At 55.0% G+C, this 19,538-nt stretch overlaps 1 protein-coding gene across 2 annotated transcripts in view; it reads left to right on the top strand.

The window, feature by feature from the left end:
• Nucleotides 1-19,177, top strand: part of OBSL1 (obscurin-like 1) — a 25,125-nt gene extending 5,948 nt beyond the window's left edge. The window contains exons 2-20 of one of the 2 annotated variants that reach the window (XM_006867850.1): nt 1,067-1,336; nt 1,421-1,672; nt 1,818-2,120; nt 2,213-2,509; nt 3,947-4,219; nt 5,355-5,627; nt 6,960-7,232; nt 10,815-11,087; nt 12,337-12,612; nt 12,769-13,056; nt 13,186-13,461; nt 13,967-14,236; nt 14,362-14,634; nt 15,521-15,787; nt 16,490-16,602; nt 17,741-17,897; nt 18,062-18,223; nt 18,524-18,628; nt 18,900-19,177. In XM_006867850.1, coding sequence (XP_006867912.1) covers nt 1,067-1,336; nt 1,421-1,672; nt 1,818-2,120; nt 2,213-2,509; nt 3,947-4,219; nt 5,355-5,627; nt 6,960-7,232; nt 10,815-11,087; nt 12,337-12,612; nt 12,769-13,056; nt 13,186-13,461; nt 13,967-14,236; nt 14,362-14,634; nt 15,521-15,787; nt 16,490-16,602; nt 17,741-17,897; nt 18,062-18,223; nt 18,524-18,628; nt 18,900-19,177 — 4,679 coding nt within the window. Of the gene's footprint in view, nt 1-1,066; nt 1,337-1,420; nt 1,673-1,817; nt 2,121-2,212; nt 2,510-3,946; nt 4,220-5,354; nt 5,628-6,959; nt 7,233-7,558; nt 7,858-10,814; nt 11,088-12,336; nt 12,613-12,768; nt 13,057-13,185; nt 13,462-13,966; nt 14,237-14,361; nt 14,635-15,520; nt 15,788-16,489; nt 16,603-17,740; nt 17,898-18,061; nt 18,224-18,523; nt 18,629-18,899 lie in introns of those variants that run through there. The other variant, XM_006867851.1, reaches the window with a different exon arrangement.
• The last annotated feature ends 361 nt before the right edge of the window (nt 19,178-19,538 follow it).

The raw sequence follows: 19,538 nt of genomic DNA, 5'->3' as shown, positions 1-19,538 counted from the left end.
TTTTTTTTTTTTTTTTTTTTTTAAATATTAAACTGCTCCCCAGGTTTAAAAGAAGAGAAAGTCAAAGGGGAGGAAATTTATATTTCAACATTGAATCACCAGGAACGTGTAATAAATGCTTATATTAGTTATAAACAGAATGTCTAGAAATGAAATACCCAAAACTCACACTGGCAATTAAAACTCTTCATAGTAAGACCTCATCACAACTTGCGGGATTATAATACCGTTCTTAGTGGAGTCCTGGTGTAGCACTGTTAGGATAAGCACTCAAACATAAGGTCAGTTTGAACTACAAGGTTAGTGGTTCAAACTCACCAGCCGCTCCTCAGAAACCCTGTACAGGTTGCTATGAATCGGAACCGGCTAATAGCACTTAACAACAGTGTGGCCCGACTTTTTCCCTGAGAGGAGAAAAGGCTGGCATGTTCCTCTGTGCCCTGTCTGGCACGCAGTCAGAAATATGGAACCTGTGCTGTGTGCAGGCCCTGGTGCACCAGAGGAGGCAAGAGAAGCTGTGAGGAGCTACACAGAAACATGCTTCCCAGAAGCCCAAGTGAACCCACTGGGCAGCTCAGTTACGAAAGTGGTTAAAATTCTTTAAAAATTAAATTCAACTCAGACCTTTGCAGAATGTGTGAAGTGTCCTCTGGTTGGTACAAATGGCAAGTGCTCAACTCTTAACCGAAAGGTAGGCAGTTCAAACCCAGCAGTGGTGATTCAAAGGACAGACCTGGCAATCTGCTTCCAAAAGCCTTGAAAACCCTGTGGAGCAGTTAGACTCTGCACACATGGGATCACCATGAGTCGGACACAACTGACAACCAACAACAGCATCTGAGGCAGTTACAGAATCACTATGCTGGTCCCACCTCCTCCGTCACTTTTCCTATTTTACAAGTAAGGAAACTAAAGCCCAAGATTACTGGAGTGGCCTTGCTCTAGGAGGTGTGGTCATCAGTATCAGGGCCTTCTGATGAGGTTTTTCTGTAGGGGAACAGAACCAACAGCATGGCTGGACCTGGACCCTCTCCACAGCCTTTTCTTGTCTCTTCCCTCTCCACAGAGCCCCGCCTCCGGTTCACGAGGCCCCTGCAGGATGTGGAGGGTCGAGAGCATGGCATTGCTGTGTTGGAGTGTAAAGTCCCCAACTCCCGCATCCCCACTGCCTGGTTCCGTGAGGACCAGCGGCTGCTACCCTGCCACAAGTATGAGCAGATCGAGGAGGGCACTGTCCGGCGCCTCATCATTCACCGGCTGAAAGCCGACGACGATGGTGTCTACCTGTGTGAGATGCGGGGCCGAGTGCGCTCTGTGGCCAACGTGACAGTCAAAGGTCGGCTGGCCATTGGGAGGAGGCCAGGCTGAGGCAGGCAGATGCCCGGACCCTAGTCTGATAAAAGTCCCGTCCACCTCCCAGGACCCATCCTGAAGCGACTGCCCCGGAAGCTTGACGTCCTGGAAGGAGAGAATGCGGTGCTGCTGGTGGAGACTCGAGAGTCTGGAATCGAGGGGCGCTGGAGCCGTGATGGGGAGGACCTGCCAGTCACCTGTCAGAGCAACTCTGGCCACATGCATGCCCTGGTCCTGCCGGGGGTCACCCGGGAGGATGCTGGCGAGATCACCTTTAATGTGGGCAACTCCCGGACCACCACTCTGCTCAGAGTTAAATGTGAGGGCATGAAGGCATGGGGCCAAGTTCTTGGGGTTGGGGCAGGAGAGTGACTGGATGCCTGGGGTGGCAGAATGAATGAAGGTGGAGGAGCTGTGGGAGGTCGGCCGCGGGTCGTGGAATGTACACCATGTCTTTGTCACAGGCGTCAAGCACAGTCCTCCGGGGCCACCCATGCTGGCAGAGATGTTCAAGGGTCACAAGAACACGGTCCTGCTGACCTGGAAGCCTCCTGAACCGGCTCCCGAGACCCCCTTCATCTATAGGCTGGAGCGGCAGGAGGTGGGCTCGGATGACTGGGCTCAGTGCTTCAGCATTGAGAAAGCTGGCGCCGTGGAAGTGCCCGGAGACTGTGTGCCCGCCGAGGGTGACTACCGCTTCCGTGTCTGCACTGTTAGCGAGCACGGACGCAGTCCCCACGTGATGTTCCAGGGCTCCGCCCATCTTGGTGAGCTGATGCCTCCCCGTCACCTCCTCTGTCTTCCCCAGCCCTCAGTCCCCTCTCCTGGTTCTGATGGCTGCTCTCTGCTCCCGCTCCAGTGCCTAATGCTCGCCTGGTGGCAGGCCTGGAGGATGTGCAGGTATACGCCGGAGAGGACGCCGTCTTCTCCCTCGATCTCTCCACCATCATCCAGGGCACATGGTTCCTCAATGGACAAGAGCTTGCCAGTAATGCGCCTGAGGGCCAGGTGGAGCCCGGGGCCCTGCGTTACCGTGTAGAGCAAAAAGGTCTGCAGCATAGACTCATCCTACAGTCGGTGAAGCACCAGGACAGTGGGGCCCTGGTGGGCTTCAGCTGCCCTGGTGTGCAGGACTCGGCTGCCCTCACCATCCAAGGTGGGTGTGTGGGGATGGGGATGCACAGATGGGTAGGGTCAAGAAGGCAGGTGCCATTCCCACTCCTCAAATCTAGGCCAGCGAGTTAAAGGGCATCCATGGTGGGCTCAGATCAAGGCCTCACAGGGGCTATTTTAACACACTTAACACAGACAGGGTGCCCACTGGTATATCCAGACACAGCATTTCCAAACCATCGGAGCCTTTCTAAAAAAAAGTTAAACCACTTGCCATCAAGTGGACTCCACTCTTAACGATCCCATGTGTGTCAGAGTACAACAGGGGTCCAGAGGGTTTCCAGTGACTGATTTTTTGGAAACAGATTAGGTCTGTCTTCCAAGGAGCCTCTGTGTGGGCTTGAACCTTCAACCTTGCAATTAGCAGTGAGCACATTAACCGCCTGCCTCACTAGAGTGCTTTAGGGTTTACATGATTCTACCACATTTGTCATCCCTTTTCAGAGACATGGTGCCTGCCTGCTTCCTGACCTATTGTCTAATACCTAACACTTATGAGGTCTGAAAAGATAGTGGAGTTTTTCCCCTGAACTTTTTGAAGCCCTCTTGTACAATGCAATTTCCTGAGAACCCGGCACAGTTGTTATCACACTACCTCTGATAATTAATCACATTATCTCTACAATTATCTATCTAGAGGGGTTCTGTTACTGTCCCCATTTAATAGATGGGGAAATGGAGATAGAGAACAGCTACATTGAAAACTCCTAGCCGGTAAGTGGTGGAGCTGGGTTATGAACCCAGGCAGTCTGACTCCCAGGTCTTAGACTGGACCACCGCCTGGCAAGCTGGGAAGAAGATAACTCTGAGGAAGCGAGTTGGGAGTGGGGATGGAAAGCTAGTGAGTGGGAGACACTCCCAACATTGGCATCATACCATCTCTGGAGATTGTACTGGCAGCTGAGGAATTCACTGGCACCCAAGCACCACAGGAGGCAGTTAGCTGCCAGGACCACACACAGAGAAGTAGGTGGGAAACACCCAGTGAGCAGAGCCCCATCCACTGACAGCAGGCCCTTCCTGCCTCAGTGACCCTATACAGGGCTTCTGAGACAGCCTCGTCTGTGTCCTGAGCAGGGGATGGTGCTGTTAGCTGTACCATTGCTTATCAGATTTCTTAGTGACCAGAGCAGCTGTCTCTAAGTGTGACCAGAGTCACCTGGTTGATTGTACAGCTTTTCTGGCTTCCCCGCTGGTGGATCTAAGAATGTGCAGTTTTAGCAGACTCCCTATGTTTATGCAACTAAAACTATTGCTCTGAAGATTGATGTGCAAGCCCAAACCTAATTTTAAACTGGAAAAAAATGTCCCTGCACTGACAGCAGTTGGTGGGTCTACACTGAGAACATCAGAAAGGGGTGCATGTCAAGGCAGAGCACACAGAGGGGCGGCGTTTGACCCTCTCCCTACCCCCCTCCAGAGAGCCCAGTGCACATCCTGAGTCCCCAGGACAGGGTGTCAGTTACCTTCACGACCTCGGAGCGGGTGGTGCTGACCTGTGAGCTCTCTCGGGTGGACTTCCCCGCGAGCTGGTACAAGGATGGGCAGGAGGTGATGGAGAGCGAGTCGCTGGTGGTCAAAGTGGATGGGCACAAACACCGCCTCATCCTGCCTGAGGCCAAGGTGCGGGACAGTGGAGACTTTGAGTGCAGGACAGAAGGAGTCTCAGCCTTCTTCAGCGTCACGGTCAGAGGTGAGCATTGCAGCCTGGGTGCTCCCAGCTGAGGTGGACAAGGGCGGTGTAAGCCCTGCCCCTGGTCTGCTTGCCCCATGTGTCATTAGAGGGAGGACCTAGTAGTCAGAGGACACTTTGTCAGGTCACTGCTTCTTAACCCTCTGCTGAGCATGTGACAGGGAACTAAATTCTATTAAGAGAAAGGCAGATGCGAGTGACATCTATTGAACACTGACAATGAGCCAAGTACTATGCAGGCTGTGGTTAATTACTGTTGTGTTGCATCGGACTCCTAGTAGCCGTAGGTGTAAATGAATGAAACATTGCCTGATCCTGTACCATCGTCACAGTTGTCAGTGTTTATGAGCTCATTGCTCAAACTATACTAGGTACTTGAAATATACACTCTTTCATTTACTCTTCAGTAGATGAAAGGCAATGTAGCTCCAGGTGACAGATGAAGATATGCATCCCCAAAGAGGCTATGTGATTTCCCCGTTACCATATGGCCAGCAAACACCATAGCTGGCAGCCAGGCTGAGCTGATCCCACTGTCCCTGCAGCTTTTCAGTCAAAGCTGAGCTGAGCAGGAGTGTCAAGTCCATGGTATGGCTGCTTTAGAACCACCTCAGAAGACTGTCATATATGCCCAGAGCCACCCCAGGCCTTTGAGCAGAACCTGCAGTCACTAATGTTGACCTTCTGGTGGGCAGCTTTGGGAACCATGAGTCTAGCTCTTCTCACTTTAGTAGAAATCCTAGGTACACCCATGGACAGGGAGCTCACCACCTGCCGGCATCAGCCTTCCACTGCCTTACCTCCTACAGTCCTGGGATCACCCACGTGTCTTCCCTCTTCCCTAAGTCTAGACAAACAGTGGCTGCCACTGTATGAGCCGTGTGCCTGCCTGTCTCTGTATCCACACCCAGCCACCTCTGATCCAGCGAGCATTTGGGTGCTACATGAGCTCTTGCTCAGTGTCCCATGGGAGTGCAGAGGGAAGAACCATGTCCTGAGCCCCTTGCACAGCACAGCCTGAACCCTCCCACCCCCAGCCTGTGAGGAAGACAGTAGCTCCCTGACAAGCAGCCAGTTTGGACTCACCTCTCCCATGTGGGGGGTGTCAGTGTGACCCCTTCTCTGTACCCTCCAGATCCTCCAGTGCACATCCTGGAGCCGCGGGAGCATGTGTTCGTACACGCCATAACCTCTGAGTGTGTCATGCTGACCTGTGAGGTGGACCAGGAGGATGCCGCCGTGTGCTGGTACAAGGATGGGCAGGAGGTGGAGGAGAGTGACTTCCTGGTTCTGGAGAGCGACGGCCCCCATCGCCGCCTGGTGCTGCCTGCCGCCCAGCCTCCTGACGGTGGCGAGTTCCAGTGCGTTGCTGGGGACGAGCGCGCCTACTTCACCGTTACCATCACAGGTGGGGGTCGGGCAGTGGGTTAAGGTGGTGTCCTCACTGGAGTAGCTGCTGAGCCCAATTCCCAGGCCAGCCCCACCCCTTCTGCCCAGGCTATCTGGAGTGGTGATAACTGAACTACCAGAAGTGGACAACTTGAGCAAATTCATTCTCTGACAGTTGAGGCTAGACATTCGAATTCAGGGTGCTGGCCCTTGAGAAAAGCCCTTGTCTCTTCTTGCATTTCAGTTCCTTGGCCATCCTCATGTGGTTTGGCATCTGTCTTTCCCCATCTCTGCTTGCTCGCTTGGTTGCTTGCTCAATCTGCCCTGTTTATAAAGAGCTTGACTTAAGGAATCCCCTACACTAATACCCATTGCCATCGATTCTGACTCCTAGCGGCCCCATTGGGTTTCATAGGCTGTCATTTTTACGGAAAGGAGCTCTGGTAGCATCGTGGTTAAACGCTTGGTTGCTAGCCTAAAGGTCGGCTCTTCAGACCCATAAACCAAAAGGTTAGCTGTTGGAGCCCACCAGCTGCTCCCCGGGAGAATAATGTGGCAGTCTGCTTCCATGAAGAGACCAGGACCCACTTGACGGCAACAGACTTGGTGTGGTTTTCAACTTCACAGAAACAGACTGCCACGTCATCTTTCTTCTAAGAAGTGGCAAGTGGGTTCAAACCACTGACCTTCCGATTAGCAGCCAAGCACTGAACTATTGTATCACACGGGCTCCCTCCCCAATACTAAGCAACTTTATTAACACAAGGAAGAAAGCCCATTCCCAAGTAGGATTATAACCCAGGTATATAGTATACAGATTTACAACACATATTTGGGGGGATAATAATGCCTTCCTTTCTCACTGTGGTCAGTCACCCTCTCGAAGTGCATTGTCACAAACACACTGGCCCCAGCATGAAAGAATTCCTGTTCTCTCCAGCCTCCTAAGGAACCTGCAAGGCCACCTTGGGAGGTGGCATTTCTGCTTTTAAGTCCAGGTCTAAAGCGAGGTGACCCATGCACAGGTCAAGATCTGTGGGCTCTGCCCTGTGGAAACCTTAGCGCCATCTGAAGACCCACCTCTCCTCTCTCAGCTTCCCCCTTCCTTGCCCCACCCCCCAGACTATGGAGTAGTTCTGTGGCTGGGACTGTGGGCCCCACCTTGCCCCACGTAGGTGGTGTGCGTTAAGGGTGACTCAGCTGTGAGAGACTCTGCTGTTGGGAGACCGTCTCAGAGGGGTCTTCCTTCTTAAACATGTGGCCCGCTCCCCAGTGGTAGAGGGCTCAGAGTGGGCAGGAGAGCACATTGGCTCGACTCCTCACACCCAGCAGCAGCTGTCCTGTCTTTCAGACGTGTCCTCGTGGATCGTGTACCCCAGTGGTAAGGTGTATGTGGCCGCCGTGCGCCTGGAGCGTGTGGTGCTGACCTGTGAGCTGTGCCGGCCCTGGGCCGAGGTGCGCTGGACCAAGGACGGGGAGGAAGTGGCAGAGAGTCCATCCCTGCTCCTTCAGAAGGAGGACACAGTGCGCCGCCTGGTGCTGCCCGCTGTCCAGCTTGAAGATTCTGGCGAGTACCTGTGTGAAATTGACGACGAGTCGGCCTCCTTCACCGTCACTGTCACAGGTGTGGGCCCCCGCCCCCCGTCCCTTACCCCACCCAAGGACAGAGGACACTCCTGACCCTGGGGGAGCTGGGGAGGCGGATGGAATGCATGCACCAAGGTCCCTGCCCGGGAGAGCCCAAAGCCCAGTGCTGCCTGCGAGTGGACACATTCCCCTGGCTCATTCACTCAGCAATTTCTGTGTGCAGAGTGACCAAAGTTGAGCACATGTGGTCCCTACCCATAGAAATTACAGTCTAGCTGGGGAGGCAGCTGTTAACCAGGGGTCGCAAACAGGCAGTCCCCAGGGTCCCCTGCAGCCCACAAACACGTTATGTTTGGCCTACAGAATCTTACCAAAGTCAGGACAGTTCAAATAACAATCCGGATTTATGCGTCCTCTTGAAAAAGCCAAAGACCCGGCGGCTCTGGTCCCGTTTCCCCCCTTGGAGACGAACAGCTGGCGCTGAGTAGCAGCTGCCCCCATTATCTGGGGCCCACATTCCATAGTCCACCCCCCCCCCAAGTCATACATACTTCTTTTCTGCCTCTTCCCAGGCTGCTTCAGCACTTACCTTACCTCTTAGCCCTTGTGGGCTTTTGAGTTTGCGACCCCTGTGTTAAACCAATAAACATTTAAATAAATGTGTGGTGCCACCTCGTGAAAAGTGTTGTGAAGGAAGGGGCAGAGGGCACAATAGAGCAGAGGGCAGGGAGGGTCTTCGACAAAGCCACCATTCCATGCAGAAGCGGCCCAACGCTTAGCAACACACAGACAGACAGACAGACAGACAGGCCTCCCCTCCTGCTGCGAACTGTTCCATCGGACCCATCAGAAAGCCAAACCCAGGACAGGACCTTAGAGAGTATGGTGTTGGGATTCAGTACAGTGGGGTTGCTAACCAGGTCAAAACAAACCAAACCCACTGCCCTGAGTTAATTCCAACTCACAGTCATCCTGTATAGGGTTTCTGAGACTGTAAGACCACACAGCATCATCTTTCTCCCTTGGAGTGGCTGATGGATTTGAACCACCAACCTTGAGGTTAGCAGTTCAATGCTAATCTTAACAGTGCCACCAGGGCTGAGGAAATGCCTTCAAGCTAGTACAGAGGACATGGGCGGAGCTGTCTTTGTGGAATGGGTGTGGTGACAGCAGATGGGAGGAGAATATTCAAAATGGAAAACGCCCCTCAGTGAAAGTGACATGGTGAAGTCCCCAGGGCTCAATCCACTGTTGGGCTGAAGGAGGGCATAGGCAGCTCTAGAAACACAGAAGACCCCCATGGCTACACTGGAGTACTGGAGTGGCCTTCAGCTAGGCTGCGCTTCTTAGGGACCTGTCCCCCAACCCACCCTGGGAATGCAACTTGCCACAAATGGCCCACAGAAAGGCATGCATTGCTTCTCAAAGTAAGTCACCTCCTCCTCACCCCTCCCAACCTCCAACACTCCAAACCCTGGTCAGACATAATGGCCACAGCCACATAAATTCTAGTCCATACTGGCCCCCCACAAAACACCAGGCTCTTCACATGGAAGTCCACACAAACACCACTCTGGCTGTGGACCAGGGACAATCAAATCTGATGCCAAAATTGAGATCCCTGGGTTGTAGGGTTTCCCCAGGCCTCAGCCAGCCAGCTTCCTGCAATCCCCGGGCTTTACTGAATCCCAGAGAACCAGCTTAGAACCTTCCCTAGCTAGGGAGGCGGGATTCATGGACTCCCAGCGAAAACCCCATGTGGGCAGCAGGCTGTATGAATCTGCGTGCACATCAGTTCATGCATGCCTCTGCCAAACGGGGAACTCAGCAGTCCCCCAGCCCTGCCACAAGGGGGCCAAAGACTAAAGGAACGCTAAAGTCCGGAGTGTGAAGATTCTAGGAGCCAGCCGGTGGAGTGGGGTGGGAGTGGCAGGCAGGCCCAGGGGCTCAGAGCGCTAGTTACTACCAGTACCTACAAGGCTCCTTTTCTATGGAGGGGTGCCACTTTGGAGCAGCTGGCGATGAGTTTCCTGAATCAGAAGTCAGCATCCCTAGGGAGCACTCAGCCAGAGGCTGGCATTTTGCAAGCACAGATGCAGAGAGCGTGACTGTTTCCGCCAGCCTGGGTTTGGAATCCCAACCTCTGCCAACAGTCTAAGCGGGAATCTCTCCCTCCCTCCCTGTGACATTAAGAAAACTGCTGAAACATTCTACCTCCGTTTCCTAATCTAGGAAATGGGGATGAAACAGTACATACCTTGTAGGATTGCTGTAGGAGTCCTTGGGTGGCACGAACAGGTATGCATTGGACTACTAAATGTAAAGTTCGTGTTCAAGCCCACCCAGAGGCGACTTGGAAGTAAGACCTGGGAATCTGCTTCCAAAAGATGATAGCCATTGAAAACCCTATGGAGCATATCTCTCCTCTACTCTACATGGGGTCACCAGGAGTCAGAACCAATTGGACAGCAACTAACAACAGGGTTGTTGGGAGGATTAAATGAGTTAATAGCGATAAAGTATTTAGCACTGTGCCAGGTACCTTGGGAAGCTGTGAAGAAATGTTTGCTATTGTTCGCGTCCTGCTATGACACTCTAGGGTAGGCACCGGACCTCAAGGTCGGCTTGAACCATAAGGTCGACAGTTCAAACTTACTAGCCGCTCCTTGGAAACCTTATACATGGTGGCTATGAGTTGAAAGCAAATCAACGACACTTAACAACAACAAGGTTGTTTTTGTTAGGTGCTGTCAAGTTGATTCCAATTCATACGTAGCAACTAGTAAGGAGCTCTGGTAGTGTAGTGGTTACGAATCAGGCTGTGAACCGCAAGGTCAGCAGTTCAAAACTACCAGCTGCTCTGCGGGAGAAAGATGAGGCTTCCTGCTCCCGTAAAGATTTACAGCCTTGGAAACCCTGCTCAGGGTTGCTATGGGTCGGAACTGACTCGAGGGTACTTAACAACAACAACAGTTTGGCCCAGTAAAATTGCCCATGGAGTCTCCTAGATTGTAGAATAAGCATTGGACTGCTTGCCAAAATGTTGGCAGTTCAAACCCTCCAGCCGTTCTTGAGAAACCCTATACAGGGTCACTATGAGTCAGAATTTAACAGCACTTATCAACAACAGTCTTTGGGGGAGCAGAACACCAGGTCGTTCTCCTGTAGAGACACTGGGTGGGTATCAGCTTTTCAGTTAGCTTAACCAGGGCTCCTTTAAACAAATCTACAGTCCCTTATCCACAGTTCCAACATCCAAAAAGCTTTCAAATTACAGGACTTTTTGTAAATTTGATACTCAAAGTCATTTTGGTAAAACCTGAGTTTAACTGCTATGAAATGCTCTTTCATTGTTCTCCTTAGGGTGACTATATCTGTATTTTACACAGCTGCACTGTTAATGTGATTTTACTGTGTCCCGTGGGCACAGAGGGTGGTATGGGATACATTTCTGGAGTATGAAACCCTCTGGGTTCTAAAACACATCTCGCCTCAGGGATTTCACACTGGACTGGGGACCTATTATTTCTTCATATAATAGTTACTACTGTTGTTACTGTGTGACACTGGGGAGGAGCGCAGTGAGTTTGTGACAGCTATGCTTGCCCCCACCCTCCAGAGCCCCCGGTCCGGATCTTATCCCCCCGGGATGAGGTGACCTTGATCGCCGTAAGCTTGGAGTGCGTGGTGCTGCAGTGTGAGCTGTCTCGGGTAGACGCCCCGGTGCGTTGGTACAAGGATGGGCTAGAGGTGGAGGAGAGTGAGGTCTTGGTCCTGGAGAGCGATGGGCCCCGCCGCTGCCTAGTACTGCCCGCTGCCCAGCCTGAAGATGGGGGCGAGTTCGTGTGCGATGCTGGAGATGACTCGGCCTTCTTCACGGTCACCGTCACAGGTTGGCAGTCTCTGGGCACCCCATCCCTCTCCTGCTTCCTACAGCCACTCTTCCAGCCTCCTGTCCCACACAGCCTTCTCCTCCAGTCTTGCCTGCTCCCAGCGTCCTCATTCTCAGCCACCAAAGTTTTGCCTTATCCAATTCAAGGTGGGACAGTGATCAAACATCTGGTAGGAGAGAGCCATTAGGAGCTCTCATTCAGTCATTCAACAAATACTCATAGAGCAACTAGTATGTGCTAAGTACTATTCTTGGGGCTAGGGTTACAGTTGCTGTTTGCGGTGGCAACGAGTTTATTTCCACTCATAGTGAGCCCATGTGACAGAGATAAACTGTCCCATAGACTCTCTCAGACTGTAGGATAAGCACTGAACTGTTAACCACAAGGTTGGTGGTTACAATCCACCAGCCACTCCTCAGAAACCCTATAGGGTTGCTACGAGTCTGAACCGAACTCCATAGCATTTACCAACAGCAACAACCATCTTTACACAAACCAATTGCCTGGTCTTTCTCCCCTGGAGTCGCTGGATGGATTCAAACGGTTCACTGTTGCACCACTAAGACTCTGAAGTATATTCGTGAACCAAGAAGACAAACCCTCCTCCTATCATGGAGGCTAAGGAGCCCTGGTGGCACCGTGGGTGAAGCATTAGACTGCTAACCACAAGGTCGGTAGTTCAAACTCACCAGCTGCTGCCCGGGAGAAAGACCAGGCTGTCTGCTCCTGTGAGGAGATCTGTAGTCTTGGAAAACCCTAAGGAACAGTTCTATTTTGTCCTGTAGGGTCTCTGGGGGTCAGGCTTAAGTTGGTGGCACTGGCCTGGGTGGGTTCGCATGGAGCGCACAAGAAAGAGACTAAAATGCACGGTTTACTGGAGCCAAGGCAGGGAAAGGGAATGGGGAGTGGGACCGGGTAGGGCGTGCATTGGGGTCAGATAGGAGGACAAGGTGTGAGTCTGAGTTGGCCTCATTGTCGGTGCAACTTCGGGTGGGACAGCCCCTCTAACAAAGCTCAGTGTCCTCATTGTGAGAGCGAAGCCAACAGCAATGCCTCTCCTGAAGGTGGACAGGAGTCATGAAGGCAAGGGTTGCCCTGAACTCAGCAGTGCTCCTGGCACCGTGCCCAGGAGTGGTCCTGGTCCCAAGACTGGAGAGAGCCATGCTGCAGGGGACTGAGAATGGGTAAGGGAGGCTGGGAGGGGCCTGTTGGCCATGCTCACGAATCCTCTTTCTGCCCCCCCACCAGCCCCTCCAGAGAGGATCCTGCACCCGGCAGCCCGCACCCTGGATCTGCACTTCCAGGCTCCTGGGCGTGTGGAACTGCGCTGCGAGGTAGCCCCAGCCGGGTCACAGGTGCGCTGGTACAAGGACGGGCTGGAAGTGGAGGCCTCAGACACTCTGCAGCTCGGTGCTGAGGGGCCCGCCCGCACCCTGATCCTGCCCCATGCCCAACCTGAGGATGCTGGAGAGTATGTGTGTGAGACCCATGATGAAGCAGTCACCTTCAACGTCAGCCTGGCTGGTGGGTGCTCCCTGCCAGCACAGGTGGGAGAGACGGGAGGCAGCCCGGGCTGACGCTGACGCCTTCAACTGCAGCCTGGCCAGTGGGTGTTCCCCACCAGCACAGGTGGCAGAGGTGGGAGCCAGCCCAGGCTGACACCTTCCTTTCTTTGTCCAGAGTCCCCTGTGCAGTTCCTGGCCCCAGAGACAGCTCCCAGCCCACTCTGTGTGGCCCCTGGGGACCCAGTGGTGCTGAGCTGTGAGCTATCTCGGGCCAGCGCCCCAGTGCTGTGGAGCCACAATGGCAGGCCTGTGCAGGAGAGTGAGGGCCTGGAACTACAGGCTGAGGGCCCCCGCCGCCTCCTGTGCATCCGGGCTGCCGACCCAGCTCACACAGGCCTCTACACCTGCCAGTGTGGGGCGGCTCCAGGAGCCCCCAGCCTCAGCTTCACCCTCCAGGTGGCTGGTGAGTTTATGGGAGTAGCACCCCCCCCAGAACCCACCTTGTCTAGCATGCCTCGTCCATCCCGCCCCCACCCTCTGCCCAGCCCTTGCATCTCTCCCTGCCCAGTGACCCCCAGCTCTGACCCCACAGAGCCCCCTGTGCGGGTGGTGGCCCCCGAGGCAGCCCAGTTGAGGGTCCGCAGCACACCAGGCGGGGACCTAGAGCTGGTGGTCCACCTCTCCGGGCCAGGGAGCCCTGTACGCTGGTACAAGGACGGGGAGCGCCTGGCGAACCAGGGGCGGGTGCAGCTGGAGCAGGCCGGGGCCAGGCAGGTGCTGCGGGTGCGGGGGGCGCAGAGCAGGGACTCAGGAGAGTACCTGTGTGATGCGCCCCACGACAGCCGCATCTTCCTCGTCAGCGTAGAAGGTAACAGTGTACCCCCACACCCTTTGGGCCCTGACACCCCCAAGGACCATGCCGCCGCATGCCCCTTTACCTCTTCCTTCTGCCTCTTATTCCATCCCGTGTGCACAAGCATTACTCTGAGGCGGCTCAGGCCTTTCTTTCCAGAACGCTCAAATAGGAAGAACCTAATGGTTAAAAGTAGGGACCAACTTGGGACCCACCCAGTAGTTGTGTGACATTGCACTAGATTCTCCATCTCTCTGAGTCCCAGCTTGGAGGTGGATGGATAACACCAGTCTTATGGGGCTATTATGACAATTAAATGCTATACAGAGGGTCCACAGTAAGTAACGTGTTACTATGAGAGAGAGAGGGATTGAGATGGGTTGCCTAAAGACTGAGAGGGAGCTGGCATCTTGCCCTTCAGGGACACCCTCATGGTGACACAGAAGGTTCTCAAGAAATGTGTGTTAAGTGACAAGAAGGGCATGTGGACCCAGTAGCTCACTGCCTGATCCACCCCCAGAGCCCCCACCGGTGAAGCTGACCTCAGAGCTGACACCGCTCACTGTCCATGAGGGCGATGACGCCACATTCCGCTGTGAAGTCTCCCCAGCAGACGCTGATGTCACCTGGCTTCGCAATGGGGTCACTGTCACTCCAGGGCCTCAGCTAGAGATCACTCAGAATGGTTCAAACCGCATTCTGACCCTGCGAGACTGCCAGCTCCAGGACTCTGGGACTGTGACTGCCCGGGCAGGGACTGTGGCTACCAGTGCCCGGCTTCACGTTCGAGGTTGGGCCCTAATGCTCCCTACTCCTGTACTCCCAGCTCTTGCCCTAGCCCTGGCCCTTCTGCCTAAGGACAGATCAATGACATGCACCAGGCTCCATGGGCCTCCCCTCCCCTCCCTTCCCCAGAGGCTGAGCTGCTTTTTCTGCGGAGACTGCAGGACATGCGAGTGGATGAAGGCCAGGACGTATGCCTGGAGGCACAGACAGGCCGGGTGGGTGCAGCTGGGGCTGTGCGCTGGGTGCGAGGTGGGGAGCCTCTGCCCCAGGACGCTCGCCTGTCAACAGCCCAGGATGGCCACATCCACCGCCTCTTCATCCACGGCGTCATGCTGGCTGACCAGGGCACCTACGGCTGTGAGAGCCACCATGATCGCACTCTAGCTAGGCTCAGCGTGAGGCGTGAGTGCCCTGTCCTCTGTTAATGCATCACTTGCCCCACCCAGCTGGTCCAGGGCCCCTCAGACCCCACCAAAGTGCCCCTCGATGATGCCGAGGAAACTGCCCAAAGCAAAACTTGCCCTTTTCTAATGTTTTCTACTTTGCCTTCAAAGCCCATGTGGATTTCTCATTGCATTTCTTATTTCTAAGTTGGCTTTGCTATAAACGTACTCTAGTCCAGAGAGACCTGCCGTGTTTATCCTCTGCCTTCAGAGGTTCATGTGCCCACTTGAGAAGCAGGGATGGCTGGCAAATAGTTCCCTCTGGCCCCCAAGTTGGAGACCACCACCACCATTAGCAGTGTGACCTCATCCAAGTTTTACTTAACCTCTTTCAGTCAAAGGCTGACCTCTACGTCAAGGGTCTTTAGTAACATTAACTGAGATCATTTATGACAAGCGCCCACACAGAGCCTGGTAGATGGTTGGTGGTGGTGATGTGTATTTTCTGCTCATTCATTTCCTTCATTTAATCCTCACATTCAATCTGGGTCTCAACACCATTAATCTTTTATAAGACAGGAAACTAATATCCAGGGAAGTCTTACAGTTTGTCAAAAGTCACACATCACAAAGATGAAATGGTAGCGCCAAAGTTCAGTCCAGATATGCCTGATTCCAAATTCTCCTTCCAGTGTTCTAGCACCCCTCACAGATGCCACACTTCATTGTTCTCCCCTAATCTCAGGATGCTCTGTTTTCTTCTTCCTGTACCCTGGTCTGAAGTCCTGTTGGCGGTCTGCATGTTAGGGCTGGGACAAGTAGGGCTGAGGGTGAGTGAGCCCCCTCAATGCCCCACCGTGAGCAGGATGCATTATCCTTCCTCTCTCCCTGCCTCTCCCCACCAGCAAAGCAGTTGAGAGCGCTACGGTCCTTGGAGGATGTGACCATTATCGAAGGGGGCAGTGCCACCTTCCAGCTGGAGCTGTCCCAGGAGGGTGTGGCCGGGGAGTGGGCCCGGGGCGGGGTCCGGCTGCAGCCAGGACCCAAGTGTCACATCCATGCAGAGGGCCACAGTCACCACCTGGTGCTCAGTGGACTGGGCCTGGCCGACTCTGGCTGCGTCTCCTTCACCACGGATTCCCTGCGCTGTGCAGCCAGACTCACTGTGAGAGGTGGGACCCGCATTACTGAGCCCACTGTCCGTGTGTCCCCACTTAACATGCCTGTCGTAGTGTGACCCTCACTGATCTCCCTGCAGAGCAGGACTGCCCTGAGCCTTTGGCCCTGCCTGAGTGTGGCCCCCTGCTCTCACTCTCATCCCCATGTGATCGACTGACCGTGCTGCTGTGGACATGTGTGCTATGTTGTGGGCCCTGCTGTCTGCCTAGCTGAGCACAGCCTCACTGACCACTCTGCTCCCTGTGCCCCCTCTGCCTACCGCCTGCCTGTGGCCCCTGACCACTCCCTGCCTACCTGCCTAAGGGTGTGTGGGGGGGGGGCTCCACCAGCAACTTGGCTCCAGTTTTCTCCATTTTTGCTTCCAACCCCAGTGAGTTCCCCACTGACCACTCCCCCTGGCTCTTCTGACTCAGTGTGGTTCCCACTGTTCTGTGCAGCCAGGAGTGACTCCTGCTGTCCATGTCTGGCCTCTCTCTACTGTAGTCTCACCACGTCCCTCTAGCCCCAGCATGTCCCATTGAACACCTAAAAGGGTCACCCCCCCCACACACAGCAGGCCATTCTTGCCTCCTTGACCCTTGTGATTCTACTGTGCCCCTACTGACCAGCATCCTCTTGAACCACTTGGTCTAGCATGTCCCCCACTGACCACCTTGTCTGCATGTGTCCATATGTCCTCCCTCTCCCATTCCCAGAGGCCCCAGTGACCATTGTACGGGGGCCACAGGACCTAGAGGTGACTGAGGGCAACACAGCGACGTTCGAGTGCGAGCTTTCCCAGGCTTTGGCTGATGTCACCTGGGAGAAGGTCAGAGCCCAGCCCCAGCCCAGAACACCTCATCATAACAACATAACAATAACAACGCCCCAAACAGGAACAACTAACACTCACTGAGCAATTTGCCTGGCACTGTGGCTAACATGTAGCTCTCGAATCCTTACAGCAGCCCTAGGAGGTAGCTCATGTTGTCACTAGTGGCTTTAATAGGGTTGGTAACTTGGTGCACTGGCTTCCAAGACCAGCGCCATGTCTCATACCCCCACTTCCGGTTCCCCGAAGCTCCTCCCCTCTCCCCTTGGTCAAAGGCAGGCACCGAGAGTAGAACAACCTGCACACACTAGTGAGTGATGAGAGGTGGGGGGTGTTAGTTACCCCACTGGGTGACACATAACACCAACCCTAGTGACTGCCACTGCCTTGGCAGCCCCTCCCCTTCCAGTGCCAGCTCACCCACAGCTGCCACCCTGGAGTCATTTTGGAATCACCCCCCAGGTTCACACCTCCTCCACCCCACCCCACTGACATCATTGGCTCTCATCATATTATGGGAGAAAACAGGCTCCATGCCGAGAGGTTACTGACCAGGGTCAGACAGCACCGGTAGAGGGCATGTCTGAATCTAGGCTTACCTGGATCCTGACTCACACCCCATGCTATGTGGACATGGCTCTGGGTTTCTTCAGCCCAGGGTGCCCTTTGTCGGCACTGACTGAACAGTGAGATCTTCCCAGTGAGGCTCCTGGAACGTCCTTGAAGGTACAAGACCAGCAGATCCAACTCTTGACTGGCCTGACCCCACCTGGGAGAGATATATTAAGTGCTGTTTAGTCGCTTCTGACTCATAGCAACCCTACATAAGGTTTTCAAAGAGCAGCTGGTAGGTTTGAACCTTCGATCTTGTGGTTAGTAGTCCAGTGCTTATCTGTTGTTTTTGTTAAGTGCCCACGAGTTGCTTCTAACTCAGCGACTCTGTATAGGGTTTCCGAGGAGCGGTTGGTGACTTTGAACCGCAGACATTGTTGATCAACTAACTTTTGGGGTCGAATGCTTATTCCACGGCGCCACACCAGAACGCCTAGCATAAAAGCACCTCGAAGCCGCTTGGCACCAATAGAGGGCGCCGCCGCCTTACGGAGTGCCCACCGTCTGCCATTCTCGCTTCCAGGATGGGTGCACGCTCACCCCGAGCCCACGGCTACGGCTGCAGGCCCTTGGCACACGCCGCCTTCTGCAGCTACGGCGCTGTTGCCCCTCGGACGCCGGGACCTACAGCTGCACAGTGGGGACGATCTGCGCCGGGCCCGCCCGCCTGGTAGTGCGCGGTGGGTATGCGCAATGCGGGGGTCAGGCACTCTGGGAGAGCTGGATTGAAGTCCAGTCTTTCCCTAGGGTTGAGTCGGTGTTTCCAGGAAGAGGGGCGTGACAGGGGCGTGGCGGGATGTCGCCCTCGCCCCGCCCCCCCTCAATTCCCCGGCTCCGCCCCCAGAGCGCGAAGTGGCTATCCTCTCCAAGCTCCGGTTAGTGCGTGCTCGGGAAGGCGACGGCGCCACGTTCGAGTGCACTGTGTCAGAGGCAGAGACCACAGGTAGCTGGCAGCTCGGAGGCCGCCCGCTGAAATCCGGAGGCCGTGTCCGCATCCGACAGGAAGGTCTGGCTGCCTTTCCATCATCCGCAGCCCCCGCCCATCCTAGTCCACTGCTGTGATAGACCCCGCCCCACTAGCATAAGCCCCGCCTCTGGTTCGAATGAGCGCTGTCCGCAGGCCCGCAAGCTTATCTCTCGTCTACCCGGCCTTACGGCTTTGAGCCTGCAGCTCCAGAAGGCTTCTCTTCCGCTCTTCCCTTACAGCCTCCCAATTCCATCCACCCCTGCTGCTCCCACCCGGCCCTTATCCCCGAACCCTCCCCCTGGGTAGCCTCAGCCTAGCTAGTGCTCCCTTCGCGCCCAGGAAAGAAGCATATGCTGCTGCTGAGTGAGCTACGCGCAGAGGACGCTGGAGAAGTCTGCTTCCAGGCTGGACCCGCCCAGTCCGCAGCCCAGCTAGAGGTGGAGGGTAAGCCACTGGGGCGGGAGTGGCCGTCACATGCTGCCATGGAACCCGTGCTGGAGGTGGATCCTAGGAGTGCTGCCTCCTCCCCTCGAGGACAGGTTGCAGAGGGATTCCCGAGCGGAGGTGGGGAGGGAACGATCTGGGATAGAGGTACGGAGGAACGGGCTGGTGGCGTTGAAGCTTGCAGCCAGAAGTGGAGGTCACCGGGAGTGCCTTTCACCCTGAGGTGTACTATATGTTCCAGTAACTTCAGTCCCCGCCCCTCCCATCTCAGCACTACCTCTGCAGATGTGCCGCCGGCCCCCTCGAGAGAAGACAGTTCTGCTCGGCCGCCGGGCGGTGCTGGAGGTGACTGTGTCCCGCTCCGGGGGCCACGTGTGTTGGCTGCGGGAGGGGATTGAGCTGTGCCCTGGAGACAAGTATGAACTACGCAGCCACGGCCCCACCCACAGTCTGGTCATCCATGATGTGCAACCTGAGGACGAGGGCACCTACTGCTGCCAGGCCGGCCAGGACAGTGCCCACACTCGACTGCTGGTGGAGGGTGAGTAAAGCCACCTGGGCAGAGGTCAGAGAGGCCACTGGGCTGGCAGGAGGGAACACCTGGTAAACGGTGGGCTGAGATACACCTAGAGGAACTTTGTAGGTTTGGGGACCAACGTATTGGGAGCGGGGCTGGGAGCATCATTCTCAGGCCTGAGGAGAGGAGGGAGCCCTGTTTATAGGTTGCCAGCCCCACCTTTTTATGCCCCTTCCTGTTCTGGCCTCTCCTCACTCCCTCTGGCCCCTGGACCACTCCCCACCCCACTATTTCTGACCTGGTTCTCCTCCTTCCCTCCTCCTCACCTGTCTTGCCCCGCCCTCAAACTCTCTGACCATCTCAACGAGTTCTACACCACCCTGGCAGAGGGCT

Source organism: Chrysochloris asiatica, unplaced genomic scaffold, assembly GCF_000296735.1.
Source record: "Chrysochloris asiatica unplaced genomic scaffold, ChrAsi1.0 scaffold00110, whole genome shotgun sequence".
Taxonomy (NCBI): Eukaryota; Metazoa; Chordata; class Mammalia; order Afrosoricida; family Chrysochloridae; genus Chrysochloris; species Chrysochloris asiatica.
This window is presented reverse-complemented; position numbering and strand designations above follow the sequence as displayed.